This window comes from Gymnoscopelus braueri, assembly GCF_963280865.1.
Source record: "Gymnoscopelus braueri genome assembly, chromosome: 15".
Classification (NCBI taxonomy): Eukaryota; Metazoa; Chordata; class Actinopteri; order Myctophiformes; family Myctophidae; genus Gymnoscopelus; species Gymnoscopelus braueri.
In genome coordinates, this window is record NC_137620.1 from 12,698,890 (window position 1) to 12,724,606 (window position 25,717).

At 42.3% G+C, this 25,717-nt stretch overlaps 2 protein-coding genes across 3 annotated transcripts in view; both read left to right on the top strand.

The window, feature by feature from the left end:
* The first annotated feature begins 4,004 nt into the window (after nt 1-4,004).
* On the top strand, nt 4,005-14,524 carry haus4 (HAUS augmin-like complex, subunit 4). Its single transcript, XM_080451084.1, has 9 exons — nt 4,005-4,145; nt 4,753-4,892; nt 8,317-8,448; nt 9,824-9,964; nt 10,636-10,732; nt 10,842-10,987; nt 11,649-11,779; nt 13,183-13,251; nt 13,972-14,524. Exons 1-9 carry the CDS (start codon nt 4,100-4,102, stop codon nt 14,141-14,143), a joined length of 1,074 nt encoding a protein of 357 aa, XP_080307210.1. The 5' UTR covers nt 4,005-4,099; the 3' UTR covers nt 14,144-14,524.
* A 1,930-nt stretch (nt 14,525-16,454) lies between these two features.
* Nucleotides 16,455-25,717, top strand: part of dock11 (dedicator of cytokinesis 11) — a 124,881-nt gene continuing 115,618 nt past the window's right edge. For both annotated transcript variants that reach the window (XM_080450692.1, XM_080450693.1), the window contains exons 1-2: nt 16,455-16,675; nt 25,409-25,525. In XM_080450692.1, the coding sequence (XP_080306818.1) occupies nt 16,574-16,675; nt 25,409-25,525 (219 nt within the window). In that variant the 5' untranslated portion in view covers nt 16,455-16,573. The remainder of the gene's footprint in view (nt 16,676-25,408; nt 25,526-25,717) is intronic.

Below are 25,717 nucleotides of genomic sequence, written 5' to 3' on the forward strand. Positions count from 1 at the left end.
CGGCACACGTCCAGCTGGAAAGAGACCACAGGGCAGACCAAGGGCCACATGGGGGGATTATATCACCACACTGGCATTGGAGCGCCTCAGGATTATATCTGCACACCTGCCTTGGAACGCCTCAGGATCTTCCAGTTAGAAGTAGCTAATGTGGCCTGAGAAAGGGAGTTCTGAGAATTCTCTGCTGGAACTGTTACCTCCGCACTCTGGTTCCGGATAAGCGGTAGAAGGTGGATGGATGAATGGATGGATGGATACAATATCCAATATTCAGTCTTTATTTCAGACTCAAGGTCCATATCACATACCAAATGACAAAATGCATCACCATTCACTATAAAAGTTTAATAAATAAATAAAATAAAAAAAGACTAAAATGAACAATGAAAAGCTAACTAAAAACTAACTTTTTAAAAACTAACTGCCATAAAACTCCAAACAACAACAACATGCTCTGACGTGATTTCACAGTTCACTCTTCTTTGAGACACACATTATGGCTATTTGGGTGCGTGACGGTTTACCGCCAATCTCTTTGAGATGCAAACAACACAGGTGTGTCAGCATTGTGTTTGGGTGACGGATCATTGTGATATCTTTTTCTGTCCTAGCGTAAAACTATCAGTGCAGAGACCCGCAACAATCACCATCTTGAATGGTGGTTGTTATGTGATGTCACTGTAGCTAAAATAATGCATGCAAGTGATATCTTTTTTATTTGACTAGTATTTTATATACCGCTATATATTGCATTTTGCGGAAAGTTCAGTTATGTGTATTAAATGAATAAAATCGATTAATATTTTTTTTTAAATGACTCAAAACTCAAAAAAGGAGGGAACTCACGACTTCCCTCTACACGTTTTACTTTTTCTAACACCAGAGCGACCGGGCCTTCTACAGCGCCATGTCTGTGGAATTCCCTCCCCGAACACCTGAGAGCACCACAGTCCATGCACTGATGCTTTTAAAATGGACTAAAAATCTACCTTTTTATCAGTTTTAATTTAGTTTAGCTGAGTCGAGTCCCATGTAATTGTTTGGTTGCCTACGCTGTTTTTATGCCTTGCTTTTAAACCTTGTAGCACTCTGAGATTCGCAAATGTAAAGTGCTTTATTGTCTCCGCCAGAGGTGGAGAGTATGTTTTCGTTCTTGTCCTTCCGTGTGTCCCCACGTCTCAGCCAAGCTAACATTGGTCAAGCTTCACGTGACAATATTGTTGTCACCAATGCTCTGATTGGCTAGCGAGACGCATGATGACAGAAACCTATAAATAGGTGACGCACTTCAAAAAAATCATTTTTATTTTTGGAAGTGAGCTTCCATCAGCCAAGCTAACATTGGTCAAGTGACACGTGACAATATGTAATATAAATAGGTAAGACAGGATTAATCAGGAACAGTACTGGCGGAGACCTGTGCTCCGAGGAGCACATTTTCTAGTAAATAAAATTATTATTATTATTATTATTATTACAACAATGAAATCAAGTCATCAGTCAGGCGGTCCATCCCATTAAAAAGACAAACGATTACAAAATAAATAAAAAAACAATGTAATCTTCATTAAACATTCAAATCAACTCTAAACAAGACAAGACTAATAATGGTGTGGCTCCCATGTGGACCTCAGACATCATGTGACCATGTATGACAACATCAGTGACCTAACTATGATGTACAGTATGACTCCAAATTTGGGCATGGTTTCGCACGATTCGTCTGCCATTGACGTCCAATATAAAATGAAAAGAAAGTTCAAATGATCAACAAAGAATGCATGGAGGTACTTCCTTGGCCTACTGGCAGTGTGGGCACGGAATGTGGCACCGATAGGTCGAGTGGGCGCGCGAGATTAGCTCCAGACACACAAGGTCACTCGCGCACACACACACACACACACTGCACAAACTCATCGACGGCTCGGGTCCTATAAAAAAAGGGGGCACTTCCCCTCTTTGTCCCCCCTCACTAATCTGTGACTCATTGAGCCTGAAGACCTTTTAGTATGTTAGATTTCACAGCTGGTAGAGACAGGCTCAGTGTTTCTGTTAGGTGGCACTAAGAACCTTCTGGCCCCCGTAGCGTCTTACAGGGCCCTCTTGGATTGACCTTCTTTACGAGCCTGTTCCACCTCCTGGAGCAGAGAACACCTCCTGGAGCAGAGAACGGAACAACTTCACTTCCTCTTGAGGTTTATAGTGAGGACCCTCGTCCTCTGGTCTAGGATCTGTTCCAGTTGGTTGGCGTGTGAGTCCACCGATGAAGCGACCTCATAATCCGCGATATCGGGCGACGGTTCTTTGCGACCATCCTGGGCTTCCTCTTCGTGTCTTGGAGCTGTTGTGTCTGAGCCTCTGTTGGCTGTGCAGGCTCTTCTTGGGCAGGGGGAGCGAGGGTTGGTTCAGGCTGTGCGGGTGGACTGACGTGGGTCACCCCCGCTCCGTTATCTCTGGATGGACGGTCACTCTTGGACGGCGCCGTTGTACGACGTTTCTTTGCGGTCGTCCTCGCGTTCTGGGGTTGTGGTGTCGGAGCCTGTGTCGGTTGGGCTGGGGGCTGAGGGGCTGATTCAGACTGTGGAGGTGGCCTGGCGCGTTTCACCACCACTCTATTTCCCCTGGATGAAGGGTCACCTTTGGACTGCTTTCTCATAAAATCGGGTCTCGCGGGCCTCAGACCCACGGAGAGCTGAAATAAATAGTTCTTCCTGATATTATGACTCTCTCTTTTCTCAATGTCGGCAAGTTGTTTCCACTCTGTGTCAGAAAAATAAGTCCTCACATCTTCAAAGAGATCCATTTCCACAGAACCCATTTTTATTGATTTGCACTGCTCTCTCTATGACTCTATCCCTCTTCTCCGTCGATCACTCTCTCTCTCTCTTTTGGGCTTTATTTCTTTACACGTTTCCTGTTGTTCTCCGCACCTCACTGTCATCCTACCTGGATCGATTCCATTTCCTCTTATATGCAGTTCCTCTCTTATATAGACTGATGAGTTATGGAGTGACGTCACACCAATTGACATCTTTAGAATACTGATAAAACAATGTCCAAACGTTATAATGTTTATTCTAATGTGTTAGGTGCTGATCGGACTAGTTAGAAGTTTGCGAGCTTAGCTCTAGACAGACAGACGGACAGAATTATTCCAGAAAAGTTAAATCAATAATACTGTATATACAGTCCTACAATTTACAATGTAAAATAAAATAGCATAACTCCATCAGAGGAATGGCCACTGTTAGTCAAAACATATGTACTGAATCATTTTTAATCCTATTTGACATGAAAATTCTACATATCTTGTTATTTTAGATTTTACATTTTGTATTAATATAATTGCTAGTTCAACAACCACAATGAAATCGATGGTCTGTGTAGTTACCGCTGGCTGACCACTGGGGGCCGCCAGAGCCATAGCAACAAATGAGCACGTGGGCCAGTCAGCCAATAGGAACACTTGTTGGAGAGGCGCGAGTCTTTGATTCAGGAAGTAAGTTCTTGTCAGGGTTGCCATGTCGGCTTATTATAAGCGACTTTGGGCTTCTTTTTCTGTAAATATGCTTGTAAATATTGGGTTGCGGTTTTAATGGGCTTGTTTCAAAGTGTAGTTGCTTATTTAGTCTTGGCTTGTTTCTAACGTGTAGTTGCTTCTTTAGGCTTGCTTCCACATTTTTAAATTATTCTTTAAACCAGTGGTTCTCAAATATTTTCATGAAAAAGTTGTGCCAGGGAGCATTTGAGTTATAGAATGTTTGAAAAAAATATTCCAAATATTCCACATTTTATTTCAAGATTTTTTTAAAATAGCAGATCTACAAGCTCACGACACGTTGTGAGCTTGTAGATCGGCTGTTAAAAAAATAAATAATAATCTTACAGTAAAAGTGCTCATATAGCCGCTTCTTTTGGGCTGGTTTTTCTAGACCGTGTTGCTTATTTCTCTCACAAAATCTGGCAACACCGCTCCTTGTTTACGTCCGTTCCTTTGAGCTATGGGTCCATAGAGTTTGGTTTGAAAGAGTGTCAAACACAACTAGTAATGTTTTCATGAAATACCGATAATAACTTACTTATTAATAATTGATAGTCGATGATGATGTCTGCTGGCACTAAAGGAGACAACTTGCATCAACAAGGTAACTTAGCTTAACATTAATGTCAAATTGGATTGAATAGTGTTGTATTATGATTATTAACGCATCGTTATGTATTGCTTTTTCAAATGTATCACAATCTTTTGAAAATAGAAGATCTACAAGCTCACATAGATCGGCTATAGGGTTGAATTAGTGGTCAATGTATGTTTTGTAATAATCTAAATCTAACAAGCAACTAAAGTTACTTTTCAAATAATTGTAGTGGAGTAAAAGTATATTATAATATTTGCCTCTGAGGTGTAGTTGAGTTGAAGTAAAATTAGGCCTATAGAAAATTGGGAATACTCAAGTAAAACAAAACAAAAACTCAAAATTGTAAGTGTACTAATCTTTTTTTGTGACCAACTTTTCTTTTACATCGTTTTTTTAAACAGCTTTTCAGAGGACATCACTGTGTGGGCAAGCAGTTCATACAAAATCCCACAGTGGCATACAAAAGTGTGTCTTTTCAGTATAATTAATCTAATCCGTAAAATATTTCCGTCAGTATAATCATGTACTGTATAGTTTGCCTGCTGGCAGTTACAGTACTTTTTAACACAACCTTGTCCTTGGTCTGCTCTGTCCTGTCTGTTATCCCGTGCAGTCCTGGCCTCCTTCACTCTGTGTGATGTGACAGAGGAGGACCTGACCCAGAACCCACAGTTCTGCAAGCTGCTGGCCACCATGTCCCAGCATGTGGACCAGACTGGACTGACGGTTCACACCAAGACCCAACTGGAGAAGGTAGAACAACAACTGCTGCAGGGCACACTGTGTACAACACACTGGCTACACTTCTATTAGGCTCTATGCACAGCAACCATATTGTGAAGTCCTTCACAGACAGGTGTTACCAATGACACTAATGAAGGCTCTGTTCCATTCTGGTCCAACAGAGTCAGGGTAATGATATTGTTCATGTTGGCTCACTGGAAACACTCTGCTGCACCAGTGGGTCTCACTCTCAAAGTGTGGTCCGGGGACCCTCATGGTTCCTTGAGGGGGGTTCCACATAGCCCCTTACAGGAGTGTAACTCTGAGAGTGTACAAATCCATTTGGTTCCATTTGTACACTCAGTTATGGGGGTCCTTGAAATTAAAAAGTTTGAGAATCACTGTGCTACACTAAATGGAACAGAGCCTTAATTAGTATCATTGGTAACACCTGTGAAGGAAGTAAGGAAGAGGCCCAATTTCCTTCCAAAATGTTACTTACAGCAGTGGGTTCTCTAGCCATGGTTCACGCTTGTATACAAGCGTCATGGTGCCGAGTCCCCCTGGTCTAAAGTTGTGTTCGATTTTTTCACATTGCCATCTCTCACATAAACATAAACGTTCAGATTTCAAATACAAAGTGCTTACCACCGAGCCACGGATGTTACAAGGCGATGCGGACCGCGATGAGTACTCGTATCTCCCGTATTGTTCAATAAAAAGCATTTTAATCCCATCGCCGGCCATTTTCTCCAAATTGTCTCCGATACTTTCGACCATGCGACACTAATGGTTGGAAGGTGTATTGCACTCTGATACATTACAAAACAAAACAAACAAAATGGCCGGCGATGGGATTAAAGTGCTTTTTATTGAACAATACGGGAGATACGGGTACTCATCGCGGTCCGCATCGCCTTGTAACATCCGTGGCTCGGTGGTAAGCACTTTATATTTGAAATCTGAACGTTTATGTTTATGTGAGAGATGGCAATGTGAAAAAATCGAACACAACTTTAGACCTGGGGGACTCGGCACCATGACTGTCATGGTATGACAGTCATGTTTCAGGGCTATGGGTTCTCAAACTTTTTTGTGCCAAGGACCCCTAAATTGCATGTGGCCGCGGACCCCCACCTGAAAATATGTCGTGCCAGGGGCCCCCAGAAGCAAAGATTTGTGTTAAAAATGTTCGCCTTTAAAAAAGAAAAGCAAAATTTTTCAAGATTTCTCTAAAATAGCCAAATATGGATAAAGGGGTTAAAATGATTGTGACGCTTTATTAACCAATTTTGCTGGGGACCTCCTGGTATCCCACCAAGGGTTAAGGGACCCCTTGGTGGTCCTTTGAGAACCAATGACTTACAGCAGTGGTTCCCAAACTGGTATTTTCTAATACAAAATTGGCCAAATTGTCAAATATTGCCTACGAAAGAGGCAAACATTGTGAAAATAGCCGATCTACATCTTGTAGATCTGCTATTTTCACAATATTTATCTGTGGAACCGAGTCAAACTAAATGTAAATGCCTACAATTCCAAGTGCTTGTCAGGGTGGGGGTTCCCGAGTGCAAATATGATTATTTTTAGGGGGGCCGTGGCCTGAAAAGTTTGGGAACCCTTGACTTACAGGACAGGATTCAACTACAGTAAAGCCAAACCGCTATTATGGTAAATGGTGCATTTATATAGCTCCTTTTTTCTAAATGCTTTCCACTGCATTACATTCATTCACACACGGACGGCGGAGGAAACAACGGAAGGCTCCAACCTGCTCATCGGTAGCAGTTAGGGGTTCAAACAAAAAAAGAAAGGCATGGGTTTCCGAGGCTAGGGGTTCAGCGTCATCATTGGTTCTCAAAGTGGGGTCCGGGGACCCCCAGGGGTCCTTGGAGGGGTTCCCCAGCAAAATATGTTACCTTGGCTATTTAAAAATAGCAGATCTACAAGCTCACACTCACAGTGCTTCACTTCGTGCCGTGCTGCGAGCTTGTACATCTGCTATTTCGATTTTTTTGAACATTTGAGAATTCTTTACGCAAATATTCTCTTTTGGGGTCCCTGGCACAAAACCTTTTTAGATGGGGGTCCGTGGCCAAATACATATCAATTTGGTGGTCCTTGGTACAAAAAGGTTTGAGAGCCAGAACCACTGCTCTGAATGACCGGGAAGCTTCTGAATCCAAGACGGCGACGTCCTGAGCCTCTGCCGCAATTATATTTTAGAGCAGGGGTCTTCAACGTTTTGCAAGTGGTTAATGTTAAAAAAAAAGGTTCCAATCGCACAAACATTTGGAGGCCACACTGTAGCAACTCTTGAGGACCCCCTAGGGGTCCCAGACCCCTGTTTTAGAGAATGCCTATTGTTGAATAGCGTTCTTTTGCACTTGATCTGCACAAGAGCTGACCAAGTGCAACCACATTAGTTAATGTTCTAATTTAAATTATAAGACAGATTGTGTCTGGTGGTAGATTTGCAAAGACTTAAAAACATGTTTTACTTCCCACAACAAAATATTAAGGAACAAACAATGAAAACTTAATGCAAATACTTTACCAAATAGTGAATGAAGGAACTAAAAGGAGGCCTGGAGATGCCGGTCAAACTAAATAGAATGGAGGGGGGAACAGGCCACCCCTTATAGGTACACCAAAGCTGCTCCCCCCTCCCTAACTAACAAAAACTAACAAAAGTGTTAATTTTTTTCTACTGAACTAAAAGCTAAACGAAAAGAGAGAAAGAAAACTACCGGCCATCTCCAGGCCAAACTAAATAACTTAAAGAAAAGGCTTTTTAGCCTGAATAATCAAGGTGGGGGTTCTGAGTTGTTGCTGGGTCTCTGTCTGAAGTGGATATGAACCTGGCTGGCTTTTATAGAGGCTGGTAATTGGGGTGGCAGCAATTCCAGATCAGCTGCAGGTGTGCCAGCCTGGGTGAGAGGAGAGACAGTGGGGGTTAGTGATTGATTGAGGAAATGATGTCATGGCCACACGCAACACGACGATAATCATTATTATCGTTTATCGTGATTAAAAAAACGCTCACTATAATCGTATCGCAGAGATTTTAATTCATCGTGAAATTTTCCTCCGTCATACACTACTGGGATGAATTAGCTTTTGTTGAGCTGCAGATTCAGTACCACTTGAACCCTCTATACTTGATCAAAACGGACCTTTAAAGAGCACATTTGGTACGCTTTTATTTGAAAATAGCAGATCTACAAGCTCACAAAGCGACGCGTTGTGAGCTTGTCGATCTGCTATTTTCAAATAGCTGATGCATGTTTAAAGTGCTCATGTGGCCCATAGTCGCTTCTTTTGGGCTTGTTTTCCTGGGCTTGGTTCGAGTGGTTAACAAAAGTGTCATTTTAAGTTTTAAGCAATTATTTTTGCCACAATAATCGTGACGTGTCATTTTCATATCGTCCCATCCCTAATGTAATCCATCCAGGCAGAGCAAAAGCTGCAGTGCCAGAGGCGGCGCTGGCTGCATGCAGAGAGCCTCCACAGACAGCTGCGGGAGATGATCCAGGACCATCGTCTCAGGAGACAGCAGGCTGCCGCACCCCATGATCAGAACATGGTAGAGTACAACCAGAGCCTGTCGTTTTACTGGCGCAGTCCACAAGTACAAGTACTACGGCTAGTGTCCCCCTCCCTAACAGCCCCTAAATACATGTGGGGGCATGGTAGCAGATTTATTGGAGAAAAAAATATATTTAAGCATTAATCTGATTCAAGCCACTTTACTCTTTTGATCAATTCAACTTAAAATGTAAGCTTCAGAGATTCTGTTTGGCTTTTAGGATTTGTAATTCAAATTTGCACATGTTCATATAACAAAGAACTTAAAGGAATATTTCACTTTAAAAAAAACCTTTGGTCATTTTATCGTCTACTCAGGCCTTTGTGAACCCCCCAGACAGTTTTTAAGTTGCTTGATTCATTATTTAGATATTTGATATTTATTTTATCAGACACGCCCCCTTTCTATACAAACCCATTGTAACTTCAAACTCCATTTTAACCATGTTAGATTCATCAAAAACACCAGTCCTTGGTTCTGGTGACTCACCCTGCCCCCCTAATACGCGAGGGGGCCGTGTCTTTTCAATTACTTTTTTCATTTATTTTAAACATATATATTTTTTTAATTGAAAAAATTAAATACAATAAAATAAATAAATAAAATAAATGAAAAAAATAATCGGAAAAACACGGCCCCCTCACGCATTAGGAGGGCAGGGTGTCAGGGAGTCACCAGAACCAAGGACGGGTGTTTTCGACGAATCTTAAAATGGAGTTTGAAGTTACAATGGGTTTGTATAGGAAGGGGGCGTGTCTGATAAAATGAATATCAAATATATAAATACTGAATCGAGCAACTTAAAAACTGTCTGGGGGGCTCACAAAGGCCTGAGTAGATGATAAAATGACCAAACGTTTTTTTGAAAGTGAAATATCCCTTTAAATATACAATGTACAATGTACTATGGCCAAAATAGGTCATATTTAACCCAGTAAGACTGGGAACGCATCTGTGTCATTTTTAGATATCTTTGGCTACACAAATAGCAGATCTACAAGCTGAGCTTGTAGATAATTTTTTTGTAACTCAAACCTTTGCTTCTGGGGGTCCCTGGAACAAAATATTTTGAGATGGGAGTCTGCGGCCAAATGCTATATAATTTTGGGGGTCCTTCATGAAAAAGTTTGAGAACCACTGACGGCAACATTGTTTTTTTCAAAAACAACTGTTAAGATTTTGAAGACATTTTGTAGAATCGGTCTCAGGTCTTATTGGGTTAATAATTTAATGAGCTTGTAGATCAGCTATTTCCACTATTTTTTAAAACCTTTTTCAACATGGAAATGATTATGACGATTATCTCAAATAATCGCGATTAGACGATTACGTAATACTGATGCCAGGCCTTGCTGTGGTCGTGTCTGTGTAGTTCAATGAGACGATGGAGCGGTGTCTGCTGGTGTCTCAGTGTGCCAAACAGCTGGATCCAAGCACCACCACCAGTCAAGACCAGCCCTCCATACTGGGCCTGAATCCACGGCAGGTGCTGGACCTCATGCCCTTAGAGAAGGTGCGTCATTTTAAAAATACACTCACATGCTTACTTACTTGATGTGGCTTGTAGAGTAACTAAGTACATTTAAGTACTGTACTTAAGTAAAATTTTTAGATTATTTTACTTCTTTACTACTACTAAAGTATTTCCAATTTTCAATACTTTTACTTCTACTCCACTACATCTCTGAGGCAAATATTGTACTTTTACTCCACTACAATTATTTGAAAACTTAAGTTAACTAGTAACTTAAGTTACTAGTTACTTTGTAGATTTGGATTATTATTACAAAACATACATTTACCACTTCAGCCCTATATAGATTTCGACCATTTGAAAAAGATCTACAAGCTCACAATGCGTCGCGATGCATTGTGAGCATGTAGATCTGCTATTTTCAAAAGATTTTTATACATGAAATGGGACATTCTGCATAATGAGTACTTTCTACTTTTGGTACTTTTAAGTAGATTTTGATACCAATACTTTTGTACTTTTACTCAAGTAAATTTTGAATTTCGAACTTTTACTTGTAACAGAGTACTTCTACATTACAGTATTGATACTTTTAATGGATAGATTTTACAGCTCACTTTCAGACCTGCTGTATCTGTGCGTGTGTGTGTGTGTGTGTGTGTGTGTATGTGTGTGTGCCTGCGTGCGCGCGCCTGTGTTTTCTCCACCAGAATGTGCAAAAGATGAAACAGAGTCTACCCGGAGAGCTGGAGAAACATCTCAGGAAGAAGTGTTTCAGCCTCCTGTCCTTCTACCAGCCTGAATGTGGTTAGACAAACTCTTCTTTAATACCCCGATTTTGTTAACAGCAAAACATAAATGCTTCCGGGTCTGCGTTTGCTGACCCGGGCGTACCACTTTGAAATTCCCCTGACAGAGAAGGCCAGCGAGGGGCTGAAGAACGTCAAGCTGTCTCACCTGTCGGGACTGCTGGACAGCGAGAAGAAAAGGGCCGCGAGTGTGAAGGAGCTGTACTGCAAGAACGCCGTTCTGCTGCAGCGTCAGACCCACCTCTACCTCACCGTAAGTTCAGTCCTGAGCCTTTATAAGCATAGGGAGGTAACTGGACTATGGCTAGAGCAAACACCTTTTAACCCGTTTAGACCGGGAAAGAATCGGTGTCATTTTTAGATTTCTTTGGCTATTCAAAAATGGCAGATCTACAAGCTCATAGCGCGGCACTCGGTGCCGCGCTATGAGCTTGTAGATCTGCCATTTTTTAAAGAAAAATGTGAAAATGTGTGCCAATCTTTGAAAATATATAAATATACACTTTTAACGCTTTCAAAAATATATAGATATATTCAAAGATTTGCACAGATTTCCACGATTTTTCAAAAACAATAGCAGATCTACAAGCTCGTAGCGCTATGAGCTTGTATATCTGCTATTTTTTTAATAGAATAGCCAAAGAAATCTGAAAATGGCAGTCTTAATGGGTTAAGGAATATAACATGCATTTTGTATTAAGTATATTATCATAAGCTATATTAAGCTTTTTTTATGTGATAGATAGCTAAACCCTTATTGATCCTGAGGGAAATTCAGGTTTTCAGGAAAATCATTTATTATGAATGAATTGACATTACAGCTATCAATTAATGAAATTCTTAAACAATTTGCACCTCTAGTTCTACCCAGATGTACAGTAATTTTCCCCAATGGTTTGCCTCTCCCTGCACAGGAGCTGACGAGGTGCATTCAACTTCTGCAGTCTTTCATTTTGGACCACAGGCTGAAGATCCAGTCAGACGTGGACAAGAGGAATTTGGACTACTTTGAGGGCAAATGTGAATTAGTCATGCAGAAAGTCAGGTAGAGACTTCTCCATGTTTCTTTTGTTGACTCACTGACTTGCTGCTGTTCTCATGTTCCATCCTGCTCACACTTGTCAACTCTTGAACATGCGCCACTTCATGAGTGTATATTAACTTCAATATTCTGTGGAGACCATTGTGAAGCCAAAATTAACATTGTGCTTTTATGTGCAAATCAGAGATGCAAGTGTATAATTAGTAACCTGACTCTGTCAAATGGAAGAAGCTTGCGACACACATTTAAATCAAATGCAAATGAGATTTCCGGAGGGAGGGGGGTTTACCAGGCTATATAATTAGGGCCCGAGTCCTTCATTAGAGTTACTTAGCTCTGCTCCCTGCTCTGATTTGTCGATATTTCTACCCAACGTGGACAGAGGTGCGAGGGCCTGGTCATCGCTGCTTGCTAACTTTGCATTTCTAGTCACATATAAAGGTCTTAGTAATGCATGTCAATAACAGCCCCAAAAGTCATACTGAAGGAATAGCCTAAACATTAAAAAAACATTCACACAAGATCTAAAGTGGGTGTTTATCACCTTAGTTTTCCTTGGAAAATATTCCATGCCTTTCAACTCTGTGGGGAGAAAACTAAAGTGAATGATGACAGATAAATGAGTGTAATGTGACACTTGTTTATGCGTTTTTACCAAACTCATTGAGGTTCTATGAAATTAGCCTGGAGGTATGACCACTAGATGCACTGTGTCTGAGCATGAATTCGTTTTGTTGAAGGTTGCGTATGCTCTCACGCAATGCCAATACAAGCAAAATAAATACCTGATGATCGATTAGACGATATGGTAAGATTTACAGCTTTATCTCCCCCTGAAACCAACAACCAGTCCTGTCTCTGCAGTCAGGCTCATGACCTGCCTTGAGGACATCAAGTTTTGCATGGCACACACCTTTATACAGCTGAATGAAGGCAAGCTGGAAGTTGTCCTGTTTGGCTCCCTCACGGTCACTCCATCACAGGGAATACCAACGGTCTTGGCAACCCAGGGACGCAGGAGGAGGGACGGGGGGTTTGAACATACTCAGTTCCATGAGGGGGGTGGGTGGGGGGGGGGTGTATCACTCATTGAGGTGTTATGAAATTAGCCTTGAGGTATGAGTGCCTGTTTGTTTAGATGTACTGTGTCTGAGCATGAATTCATTAATTTTTTAGATTTACAGCTTTATCTCATCTCAACTTTTCAGCTGATTGCCATACAGACTTGTATCGTGGACAGAGCAGCGAGGACCCGTTCATCGCTGCTTGCAGCTTTAATTCAGTATTGCTTTTCTATTTTAACCACATGAACCCTAGCGTCTCTATCCTGAGCATGTCATAACATGTATGGGGTGGTTAAGAGAATACAATGAACAGTGCATGTCAAAATGATTTCTCCCTAACAGGACCGAGATGGTGGAGATTCAGTTGGACACATACACGGCTGATTCCATATCTGCCCATAGAAAAATTAGGCAAGTGCCAACTTCTGATCTGTATACTACTTATTATAGTCTCTACAAAGTATTTGTACTGTACCATATGAGTGTGCTATTTTTGCAGCCCTATTTCATATTCCATACATTTTCACACAGTTACCAGTCTAAAATGTTGGTTCATGAACTTCACTTCTCGGTGTCGCATCTCTATAGGCCACTCTCATGGTCAACTATCCCCTGCTCACCCCAATGGATGTAATGTTGTTGTTTTTTTGTACTTGTGCTGTATGAGATGGTGCGTGATATGACAAAAGAAGTGCCAGCACCTGAACAGTAGCTAACACAGAGGCTACACTTCCAGTATTTTCTAACACCATAATTGTATTTTTTTTTTATTGAATACTTAATTAACAAAAAAGTACAGTGGTACGATTATACAAATGATGCTGAAATGATAACACAAAAAAGCCCTAAGGGCTTGTTTCCATTGTGGTCCTGTGTATTCAATTCATCGAGACATTTAAAGACATACAGTACAATAATATGCAAGACATCATCTACTCTAAAGAAATATGTACAGTAAACAGTTGGGGAGGGGGGAATTCTGGTGTTTAGCTTAGCTTAGCTTAGGCTTTATACAGGGACCAGTTACAAATTGTAGATAGGTGCTCTTTTATGGCGGTTTTGAAAGAGGGTAAGGAGTCACACTTTTTGATCTCTGTTGGTCTTTTACTGTCTTGTTCGATTCCCTTGCAGGGATAAGCTGGAGACAGAGCTGAAGACCTGTCAGGAACAAAAACGGTATGTGGAAAACAAGCTGGCGTCCTTTGAGATCCTCGGCAAGGACTTCGAGATCCTGGCCGAAGAGTACAGCAGACTGCGGAGGGAGATCGATACGAAAAAATGGGCTTTGAAAGAATTAGCCTAAAGATGAATGTATAATGTATATCGGCGAGTATACATTTGCACACTGGCTAGAGAAGATCACAGCTGATGTGAGGCAAGAATGTCGACTACTCCTTGTTATTGTGCAGACATGTTCACAATTTTATGATGTGTTCTTGATGATTATTGCATAAAGGTCTTTATTTGGACCATGATATCTTATAGGTGTCATTGGTGGGCTATCTGAAAGCCGACACATTTCTGTTAATCCCATTATTTCATAGCTTTTTCCTTTTGTTGTACATGCTATTTTATTCACACATTCATGTTTGTTATTAAAGTAAAACAAAATGCTATTTTATGCACTTGTCAAAATACATATTGTGGGGGCGCCCGCTGGCCTAGCGGTCCACTACGCTTGTAGTTCAGCTTGACAGCGTGTCGCGGGTTCTACTCCCGATCCAGGTGACCTTTGCTGCGTGTCACCCCCCCATCTCTCCCCATTTCCTGTCAGCCTATTGTCCTGTCAAAAAAAAAAAATACATATTGTGCATTAGTATTAATCTATTGCTTGTCAATTACTGATTCAAGAGTTGAAGCGTCAGTTGAATGAAAGGAGCCCTAGAATATACTTGTCATACTTGGTTAATGATATGTTGTCTGAATGTTCCATGACTAGTCTACAGCCTATATCTGCCCTCACTGTGGTCATGTGTGATTGGAATGAAAGCTATGTTACCAGAAAGATGGGCTTTGACATTTCAACCACAAGATGGCAAAAGTAGAGTGAACATTCTCTTGCTGCCCACATACGTAGCCTACTGTATTTCTGTTTTAGGTGTTTTTAGATGTTTATTTCTTGTGACCGAAAAAATGCCCATGCTATCAGTATGCGCCATAAAATATACATTTCATAGGTCTCTTATTTGGAGTTTTTCTTGGTTTGAGCCAACTCCATCCAAAATAAGTTCTTGCTTGATTAGATCGGAACTACAAACTGCCTCTAAAATAGCAACTTTCCACAAGGTGGCCCTCTACTCTCATCCTAAAATGAGACGCAGAAGAACCCCATGCTGAATGAAATGAATGCTGGTCGGTTTGCTTAGTGTTAACCTCTGGAATTATTCTAAGTAACTTATCATAGGGACATGATGCTCTTGTACAAACAGTTTTAAATTTGATTGCCCACATCAAGGCATAATGACATAACAGACTTAAGGATGAAAGGTACCCAGCTGAGCAGCCTCATCACTCTATTGCCCGAGACGATTGTTGCTCTGTGATTGGTTAAATGGTTGCCAGGCAACCACTTATACGCCGCCCAGCCCTCCAAGAAGCAAAATACAATACAGTTTACTAATAAATACTAAATAGAAATATATGATATCGTTAAACACAAGTTGCCAGAGTTAACCATCTCCTGGTAGTTTGGTGCCAATACTAAATATCTATTATTGCACCCATATTTACTGTGTGCAAACCATAGGGTGAAAACTCATATAATGCGTCAAAAATAAATACAATTTAAAAGATTGTCTCGTGTCAGCCGTTGCCTGACAACCAAGTAAGTAGCCAATCATAGCACCTACATCCCATGCCCCTTTGAGCCATGGGATGTAGAAGGTACCGCTGAAAGCAAGGCTATAATGAAGAAGGTACAGTCAGCCTCTGGAACAAAACTGGAACCGGAAGTTTGAAAGAAACGTACTTTGTGCTCTTTAGCTAGCTCAATAAACGTATGTGTACACATCGAAAAGCAACACAGCAGAAAACAATGTGTGATATCATAGCTGTGATGTCTTCTTTTATTTTCCTGGGCAGAGTATTTTCCAATGGCAAGGAAATTCAGGTTCTCAGGAAAATCATTGATAATGAATTAATGTATGTTTGTTTCATTACAACTATCAATTAATGACATTTCTTAAACAATTTGCAGCTCTACCCTGAAGTAAAGTAATTCTCCCCTATGGTTTTCCCCTCCCTGCACAGGAGCTGACAAGGTGCAATCAACTTCTGCAGTCTTTCATTTTGGACCACAGGCTGAAGATCCAGTCAGACGTGGACAAGAGGAATTTGGACTACTTTGAGGGCAAATGTGGTTGCAGTTGTTCAGAAATAGTGTTTGTTCTAAGCTGGTTCACCATGGCTCTTCAATGTATTCCACGGCTGCAGTTTGGCTCCCCGCCTAGTCGTCGCCGACGAAAATGACGTAGATGCCCGTGCCTTCTATTTATATACCTTGGCTGAAAGAAGGAGGCGCGCCTCTCGTCGTCCCTACGCAACGCAACAAACCGCTGGCCCGCCCCCTTCCTCCGCATCTGGCTGTCACTACTACTGCCACTGCCCGCGCCGCTACTACCGCTGTTCGGCTCCTATGGGTCCGTGCCCGTAGTGGTGGTTGTTGCTTTACCCTGGGACGTACGTACGAGGTGACTTTTTTGGAGGGTACTGGGTGGTAGCTGGGTACAGCATCATGTCCGAGGTACGAAAATTCTCAAAGAGGCTCAGCAAGCCCGGGACGGCGGCGGAGGTCCGGCAGAGCGTGTCTGAGGCTGTGAGAATCTCCGTGGTGGTGGTGAGAGAGAGCACACACATTATTTTTTTTAAACATTATTTTTTCTTTGTTTTTATTACATTTTTTTCTTATTTTTTTCTATTATTACATTATTAGTATTATTTTTAATACATTATTATTATTTGTATTTATTTATTCTTTAATCTTGCGGTTCTCTGCCCGTTTTAAAGAGAGTGCTTGTCAGTTTTCATTGAGAAGCTCCTGTTTTACTGTTACCGGCTCCCCAGAACGTCACCGCCTGACGCTGAGAATGCTGCTTCTTACCCCAGGCCACGGTTTTAGCGGTCCTCCTCCCTCCCTGTTTAATGGGAAACGCAGACGAAACCGACCTTCCTCAGTGAGGAAGGATAATTCCTAAAATGCCATCATAGGCTACAATTTCGTGCGTGCGTGTGTGTGGTGTGACCTTGTTCACAGAAGCAGCACATGGGTTTTTCCTTTTGTGTGCTTGAGAAGGAGCTGGTGTGCCAGGATAGGACAGAGAGACAGCTGCAGCATGGCTCCTCTGTGTCTTTGCCTCGTTGGAGCAATTATGTCTGCCCATGGGATTAATGCTACATGTGCACACATTCATACACTGTTGTGTATTGATGAGTGTCACTAATGAATGTTTTTTTACTTCTCAATTGCTGTCTTCCTTTCCTTTGTTTGGAAGGGCACTGCTGCATGTTGTAAGTTCATGTTGGCTGGAAAAGACTGCAATAATGGGGGGGATTAGGCTCAGTTCATTGGAATGAACAGCTTGGAGGATAATGCTGATAAAGCAGTGTGTGTGTGTGTGTGTGTGTGTGTGTGTGTGTGTGTGTGTGTGTGTGTGTGTGTGTGTGTGTGAGTGAGTGTGCGTGAGCACACTGCACGTGTGTGTGTGTGTGTGTGTGTGTGTGCATGGATGTCATGTGCATGAGAGAAATCATTCTGGTGTTGGGCTTGCTTGACCCCATGCTGGGACCTGACCTCCCATGATGTCATAGTAGAGCGACTACAACGTCATCTTTTCGTGAGACAGACCGGGTCAACAGTCACCATAATCTCTTATGAAGGGATTCCAGAGAAAATATGACTTCTTGTTCCAGTGACTGTCTGCAGGCGAGTCCTGGGTCTCATGATGATCAGCTTCATGACTGTGTGACGCAATGAGGTTACAAGGACAATAGCTTGAGATGGGGTCTTAATTGTGCGCGGCACACATTGGTCGTGACCCTACAGTATAGTCAAGAAATCGGTAATTTTCCTGCAAGTGTCGCAGTTGTAGGCATATGACTGAGATTTAGGTTTAAGATTAATCCTCCAGGATGGAGTGTGTGTGTGTGTGTGAGAGAGAGAGATAGAGGTGGGGGGGTTGATGGTGTCGGCATGGCAACTGAGAACAAGCAGTGTTTTGTGGAGGTTGGGTGGCCCGTGTTCCTCTCACATGGGGATTCCCTTAGGCATGTGTGTGTGTGTGTGTGTGTGTGTGTGTGTGTGTGTGTGTGTGTGTGTGTGTGTGTTCATTTTGTTCATACATCCGGTTGTCCTGTCCTGTTCATGGCCTGCTTCTCTCTGCGTCTCTGCCTTCCTATCCTGGCTTCACTCACTTGCTACTGATCTGGTTCCATGGTTAGAACGCAGTGGTTCTCTAGACAGGGGTCTGCTATAAGTGAGAAGTCAGATTTCCCTCTGTCCTCTTCGGTTTTTCTTTGTAATATTCACGTTCCAGACAGTACGCAAAACGATTCTTTGCTGAAAGAGCCCCTAAAGCAGTTAAAGGCTGCAAATTGATCAAACCAAACAGCTTCGGTGAGATAGAGTATATTACCAATATCAGCATGACCTGTCTGATAATAGCGAGATTAAAGGCACACATCTAAGTTTAAAGTTAATGTCAATAGATTAAACAACGTGTGGTATTCACCTCATGTGGTGTTGGTGGTGTTGGCTCTGGCTTTAAGTTGTATAAGCTGCAAACTAAATAATGACGCTACTGTGGATTTAGCTAAACCTAGGCTGGGCTTCTCTCATATTGCCATGTGCTGCTGCTACATGTGAATCAACATTGGGAATAGGGCTGCAATTATTGATTATTTTCTTAGTGGTTATTCTATCGATACTTCTTGATTAAACGAGAAGCGCATATTTTTATAAAATACTTTAATTATATTTATGTCAACAAATCATCAAATCATCAAATTCAATTATAAGCATCGTCCAATTTACTGTTGCAGCTCGATTACTGTACTGTCCATTTATACTATTCAAAGACTTGTATAAACCACAGGATGTCTTTTATGTCTGTGTATTGTGTGAATACAGTATATTCAGTTGAACATTACAAGCACTCAATTGTAGACATAATTGCTAATAATTGGACACGCACACAAGAAACCCTCCACATCCTACTTTAAAATATAGTGGGTGGGTGGACGTTTATCCGTCTACCTTCTTTTAGCATACCAGAAGCAGAGTCCTGCAACGGGCCGGGTGCCCGCGGATACCCGACGGGTACCCGCGTTTGACGGGTGAAAACGGGTGAAATTTTTACTTTAATAAGATCACAGGTATGGGCACGGGCGGTACTGAACTAATCGCGGGCGGGTATCATTTTATTGTGAAAATCAGAGAGCACTGTTTCCGCCCAAACAACGTCACTTGTGTAACTTAACACAGCACAACTGCATGGAGCATGCTGGTCAGTTATCTTAACTCACAAAAACACATTGAACATCCTGTTAAACCTTCAAATTAAAGCTATCTGCTGACGTAAACAACGACACATGTGTGCTGCGTAGATGCGCGTTCGCGCGTGGCTTAAGCTCGCTCCTCCGTCTTCACTTGATTTCTGTAGGCTACAAACCTGACCACTGAATGTAGCGCTGTTGTTGAAGGCTGCTATCTTTTTCAACACACTTTTGAATAGGATTTACATTTTACACGGGTAAACGGGCGGACAACGGGTCGTTTATTTGACGGGCGGTGCGGGTCTGGTTCGTATTTTGAAATAATCACGGGTGACGGGTTGGTCTACGGATCTGAGTATTGACGGGCGGGGCGGGCGCGGGTTCTCAAAATTGGACCCGTGCAGGACTCTGACCAGAAGTGCAATTGCTTCCACACTATGCACAAATGATAATGCATGCCATGGGAAATCCAATACACTATTAGTGCTTCTATATAACTACATTATTGCGCAATACTTATTGCGCACTACTTATTAGTGCTCCTACGCGATATGCGTCACATTTTCCCAGTTACACAGCGCATGCGTGGACACGAATAAGACGACAGTTGTTGCCTCGGAGATCTTATATGGCCATATCAGTCGGATCGGTGGTGCAACGTAGGTGTGAGGGCCACGTAGTGGCCCGAAATCTAGATGTGAGGGCCGCGTAGCGGGCGGAACCTCTAGTGGCAAAGTTGTGTGCAAAGACTGAGAACCTGAAAAGTTTTGTTTCTCCAGAAGTCCTTGAACATCGGATGTAAGACAGTGAATGAGGTTACTGTATCTAAACAATGATTATTATGTTTCTATATTATAAGCTTTTATTACACGGCTTGGTTGAATGCTTGATTCTGATTGGTCAATCACTGAATTCAACGGTGCTATTTCTGTATATTGACCGATGAGCTCTATAACAGACTGCTGTCTAATCGAAGACTCGGAGCATCTGCTGCGCTGCTTGATTTTGTGCCGTATCCAACATGACAGCCATGTAAACAAACACGCAATGCCATTTACACCTAAACATTGCTCTCAAGAATGTTTTTGAAAACATTTGAAACGAGGAATAGACAATACAGTAACCGAAAATTGATTGTATTTGATGAACACTTACTTGTTTTCCGAGGCGACCGTGTTTGTGTGTGTGTTTACAATTGAGGTATTTAGCAGACGCTCTTATCGAGAGTGACTTACAATAAGCAAGGTAATCACATACATATCTCTGCTGTCGGGCAGAAACCAGCTAACTCCAAAATGTTCATTTTTCAGGAAATGACAAAAACAAAATAAAAAGTGGAGTTTTTGTTCATCATTGATAAGAACTGAGCTGAATGGACCTCCAAGCTCACAATGAGGTTGGAGGTCAAAAGGGGGTGGAGCCTGGAGCCAGCAAAACCAGCTAACTCCACCTCCCTTTGGTGGAGTTAGCTGGTTTAGCAGAAAGTTTGAGGATCCAATGGAGTTAGCTGGACTTGTCAGAAGCGCTTTTAAATAATTTTCATTTGTTCAATATTTTTGTTTACCAACACACAGACGTAAAGGCTGTTCAATAGCACTGATTTATGGGAAAAAAATGCAAAAGCATCAAAATTGAGTTAGCTGGTTTCTGCCGGACAGCAACCATATGCAAAAGAGACAGTGTTGTTCCTCAGAAAACTTGGATCACAGAAAAACCAAGAACCCAGCATCTGTCTAAACAATATACCATCAAAATAATAATATGTACTACATTGAAACTATATAGGATACTAGCTAAACAATGAACCTAACATCTGTTTAAATAACATGCTATCTAAATTCCATTCTTAGCATTGTGGTCAAGAAAAACAAGTTACAAAAACATGAGAATGAATGATCAAGGTGTGTGTGTGTGTGTGTGTGTGTGTGTGTGTGTGTGTGTGTGTGTGTGTGTGTGTGTGTGTGTGTGTGTGTGTGTGTGTGTGTGTGTGTGTGTGTGTGTGTGTGTGTGTGTGTGTGTGTGTGTGACTGCGTGCATCCAGGGAGTGTGAGTTCGCCAACATGACAAACACTGTAACTCGTGTCCTGAGATCTGGGTCCCCTTCCGGTGAACTCCAACAGGAGTCAGGACACAGACATCTGGAAATGTACCTTCACTGACATCATGATGACCCAGGCCCCCTGGAGGCCGTGTTGAAGTCACGCTTTATGTTTGGTCATTATGTTTGAGTGTCCATGCGGGACAGATTGATAGCTGAGTGGAGAAAGTGTACCATGGGTGATAGTTGCACATAACCAACACGGGATGGAAAAGTGGAGCTGAGGTTGTGTCCCTAGTTACCTCCCAATAGGTCATGTCCTTTTACTTTCTTTTTTACTCTCTCTCTCTCATCTTTCATCTGTCTTGTTCAGTGGTGTAAAGTAACTAAGTACATTTACTCAAGTGCTGCACTTAAGTACAATTTTGAGTTTTTTTGTTTTTACTTTACTGGAGCATTTCCAGTTTTCAGTACTTTTACTTCTACTCCACTACATCTCAGAGGCAAATATTGTACTTTTACTTTTTAGTTTTAGTTACTAGTTACTTTGTAGATTTTGATTTTGATTATCAGCGTAAAGCTTATGCCCCATTGAGCGAGGGTGTTGCTCGCCAATAAGAACAGATCTTCAACCTAACAACGCATCCCGATGCGTTGTTACAGTAGCTCATAGATCTGCTCTTTTTGTGACACTACGGAATATACAGTAAACGAGGCTTAACTGCGGTTTCACAGCTGCCCTCCTAGAGTCTCTTCCTCCTTCATGTAAAGCAGAAGTCTGTCTCTCCCTCTCTCTCTCTCTCTCTCTCTCTCTTTCTGTGATTCTGTCTTTCTTCCTCTCCCTCCCTCCTCTCCTCTTTTTCTTTCCACTCACACCCCTCCCTCTCTCCCTTCCTCTTGGTAACATAATCGGTGTTGCAGTGGAGGACTCTCTGAGCTGAGCTGAGCTGTAGCTCCTAACGTGTGGTGATGTGGTCGAGCTTGTTGCACATGACAGGAAGCAGTGCCGCTGCTGCTTTGGGCGCGGGGCCCAGCAGCACGTAGCTGGATGTAATATGTTGAACAGACCCATGTACGTCTGACGCGTTGGTTGGTTGGCTGTTGCTTCTGGTAGTGTGGCAGGGCAGGACATGAGGGAAGCTGGGTGATTTGTAGAGTTCCCTATACTGTGATAGATCTGTTTGAATATATATGACAAATCAAATGCCTATAACTATATATATATATATATATATATATATATATATATATATATATATATATATATATATATATATATATATATATATATATATATTAGGGGTGGGACGATATGGGTACCTCACGATACGATATGTATCACGATATTAGGCCCACGATAACAATATATATCACGATATCTGAAAATGCCGATATATTGCGATATCACGATATATTGCATGAAATTTCACCAACGATATATCACGATATCTGAAAATATCGATATATTGCGATATCACGATATATTGCATGAAAATTCACCAACGATATATCACGATAGTCCTTGTATTCAATTCATAAACACATAAAATAGCACCAAACAGTTCAAAATCATCATTATACAAATACAGAGTAGGAAAAACAACGTATCACAAACATTTAAAAAAAAAAAATCGCGGGAGAAAGTATCGCGGTATATCGATATATCGTCCCACCCCTAATATATATATATATATATATATATATATATATATATATATATATATATATATATATGAAAACTCAAGCAGACGGAACACACACACACATTTTGTTGTCGGCTTTTATGCCTTTTTCCTGACAGGAAATGGGGAGGGAGATGTGGAGTGACATGCAGCAAAGGCCGTCGGGATCGGGACTCGAACCCACGACGCGCTGTCAGGCTACTTTGGAGCCTATAGGTGCCTGGAACGCTACGCCAGCGGTCCGGGCCGACCTACTGCAGTTTTGCTATTTTAATTCATACTTTGTATTTTCTTACATCATTTGATTTTCTTATCCAAACTCCAGGTGCAAGGTACACATGGAACACCTGCAGTGTTGCTACCAGCTGTGTTGTATCTGCATGGGACAGTAAACGCCTTGAACCTTGATATGGTGCAATAGACGAGAGCTTGGCTCAGTAGTATGCTGAATTTGCGCTAGGTGAGGGAGTGCGTGAGTTTTGGAAGGGAAGGACAGAGGGAGGGCTGGGTGGGTGGGAGGGAGGGTGAAAAGTCTGCAGCTGGGCTCCTCTGAGTTCAGCCTGTCTCCCTTCGGCCAGTCCGCAGTAATGTAGCAGAACAAAGCACCCACATGGTCTCACACACGCGCACACACACACACACACACACACACACACACACACACACACACACACACACACACACACACACACACACACACACACACACACACACACACACACACACACACACACACACACACACACACACACACACACACACACACACGCACGCACAGTTTTTCCTGGAGGGCGAGAGGCCTAGTTATGGTTCTCCCTTCCTCCCCTTAAGCTCTTGTCCTCACACTGTCCTTCATTACGAAGGTTAGTGTTGTGGGACCGAAATTCTATACTGCCGTCTGTGAATTCCTCTGCCCCCAAAGCCCAGTAGCCTCATCTAAGCTCAGCCAAACCCCTAGCTACAGTAAACGTTTGGCTCAGTGATCCCAGTGGTTTAGCCTCTCTTGCATCTCGGCCTAATGGGGGAGAGACTGGTTAGTGTAGGCCTGTCTCGTAGACAAAAGAGAGAGGCTGATAAAAAAAAAAGCCCACTTATTTATGAAACTCGAAACAGGAAGTTAAGACAGAGCATGAGCCTACGTTGCAGATGTTTTTCTTTGCTCTATGCTTGCATGTCGTTGCTATCGGACAGAAACCTCTTATCTCCAAACTTTTTGTGTGTTGTTTTTCGTAAATTAATGCCATACTTAATCATACTACAGCGTCACACAAAAGTAGCAGATGTACAAGCTCGAAACTCAGCGAAAGGTGATGCGTTTAGGGCTTGCATATATGCTACTTTTGCAGAAAAAAATAAGATTTGAAACCTGAAAAGTATACAGCTTTGGACATATGAGGTTTTCCACCCAACAGAGACGATGTACAGTATTTAACCACCTCTATGGACTTTGAAAAAAAAAAGCCAAGGTTCAAAGGTCTGATACTAAGTCGGTTTTCTTTTCTTTCTTTTTGGGGCTATGTATAGTCAGCTTGTTGAACCTTGTCTAGTGAGAGCTCTTTGAAGGCAGCTTGAATTCGCACTCTGTTATAAAGCTCTCAGCTGCAGAGCGCTCCCCCAGCTGTGGAGACAAATCCGGGTGCATGGTTTCTCCATTTTTGTCACATGGGCCCGTCTTAGTCATCGGAGCTGCCCCCCCCCCCCGGTTTGTTTTGAATCCTCCCACTGTCATCTGAGTGAGTGTTTCCCAGCACCGCCCGGAGGATTGTGGTTTCTCTCCTGTGATCTTTGTTGGGGTGTGGGGGGTGTTGAAATATTTCGGGCCAAGCGGGGGTTATGTTAGCGCCAAGTCAAAATGACTCTTAACATGGGATCAGAAGCACTGCTGTTTGTTTGTTTGTTTGTTTGTTTGTTTATCTGAAACTATAGTGCACACTGCAGCAGCGTAATCAACGAAATGTCTGATGGGAACATGACTGGCTTATGTAATGAAAACATTACACGCCCTGTTGGCTCAGGGAGGCCTACAAGAAGGCTCCATGACACTGGAAAAGATTAGGTAGAGGAGGTCATGTTTTTTTTTTTTTTTTTGGGGGGTGTGTGGGGGGGGGGGGGCGTTACAGTGATAGTAAGAGACAGGTGATTCTGGGAGAGACAGGTGATTCTGGGAATTGAACTTGGGACAGACAGACAGACAGACAGACAGATCTAGTCTTTAAACCCATATTAAGTCATATGTTTTGAAGCATGCCACGCCACACACACACACACACACACACACACACACACGCACACACCCGCACACACACGCACACACGCGCACGCAAACTGAACTGATCTTTTTCCATTGCCTTTCGCCCAGGACCAGCCAAAGATCATCGAGCCGCTGGACTACGAGGCCGTGGTGTTCCAGAGAAAGGCCCAGATCCACAGCGACCCACACAGAGACCTGCTGCTCTGCCCCGTGGATGATGTCTCGGTGAGCACTCTGCCAGGATGGCCAGGGTTCGAGTCCTCTCCTAATACACGGAGCCTAGAAGCCAGGGTGGTGTTGTGCACACAGTATAGTGCACTCTGACCTAATGGAATTAATCCATTAAGACCGGGGAAAGCTTCTTTGGCTGTTCAAATGTGTGCAAATCTTTGAATATATATATTTTTATATATATTT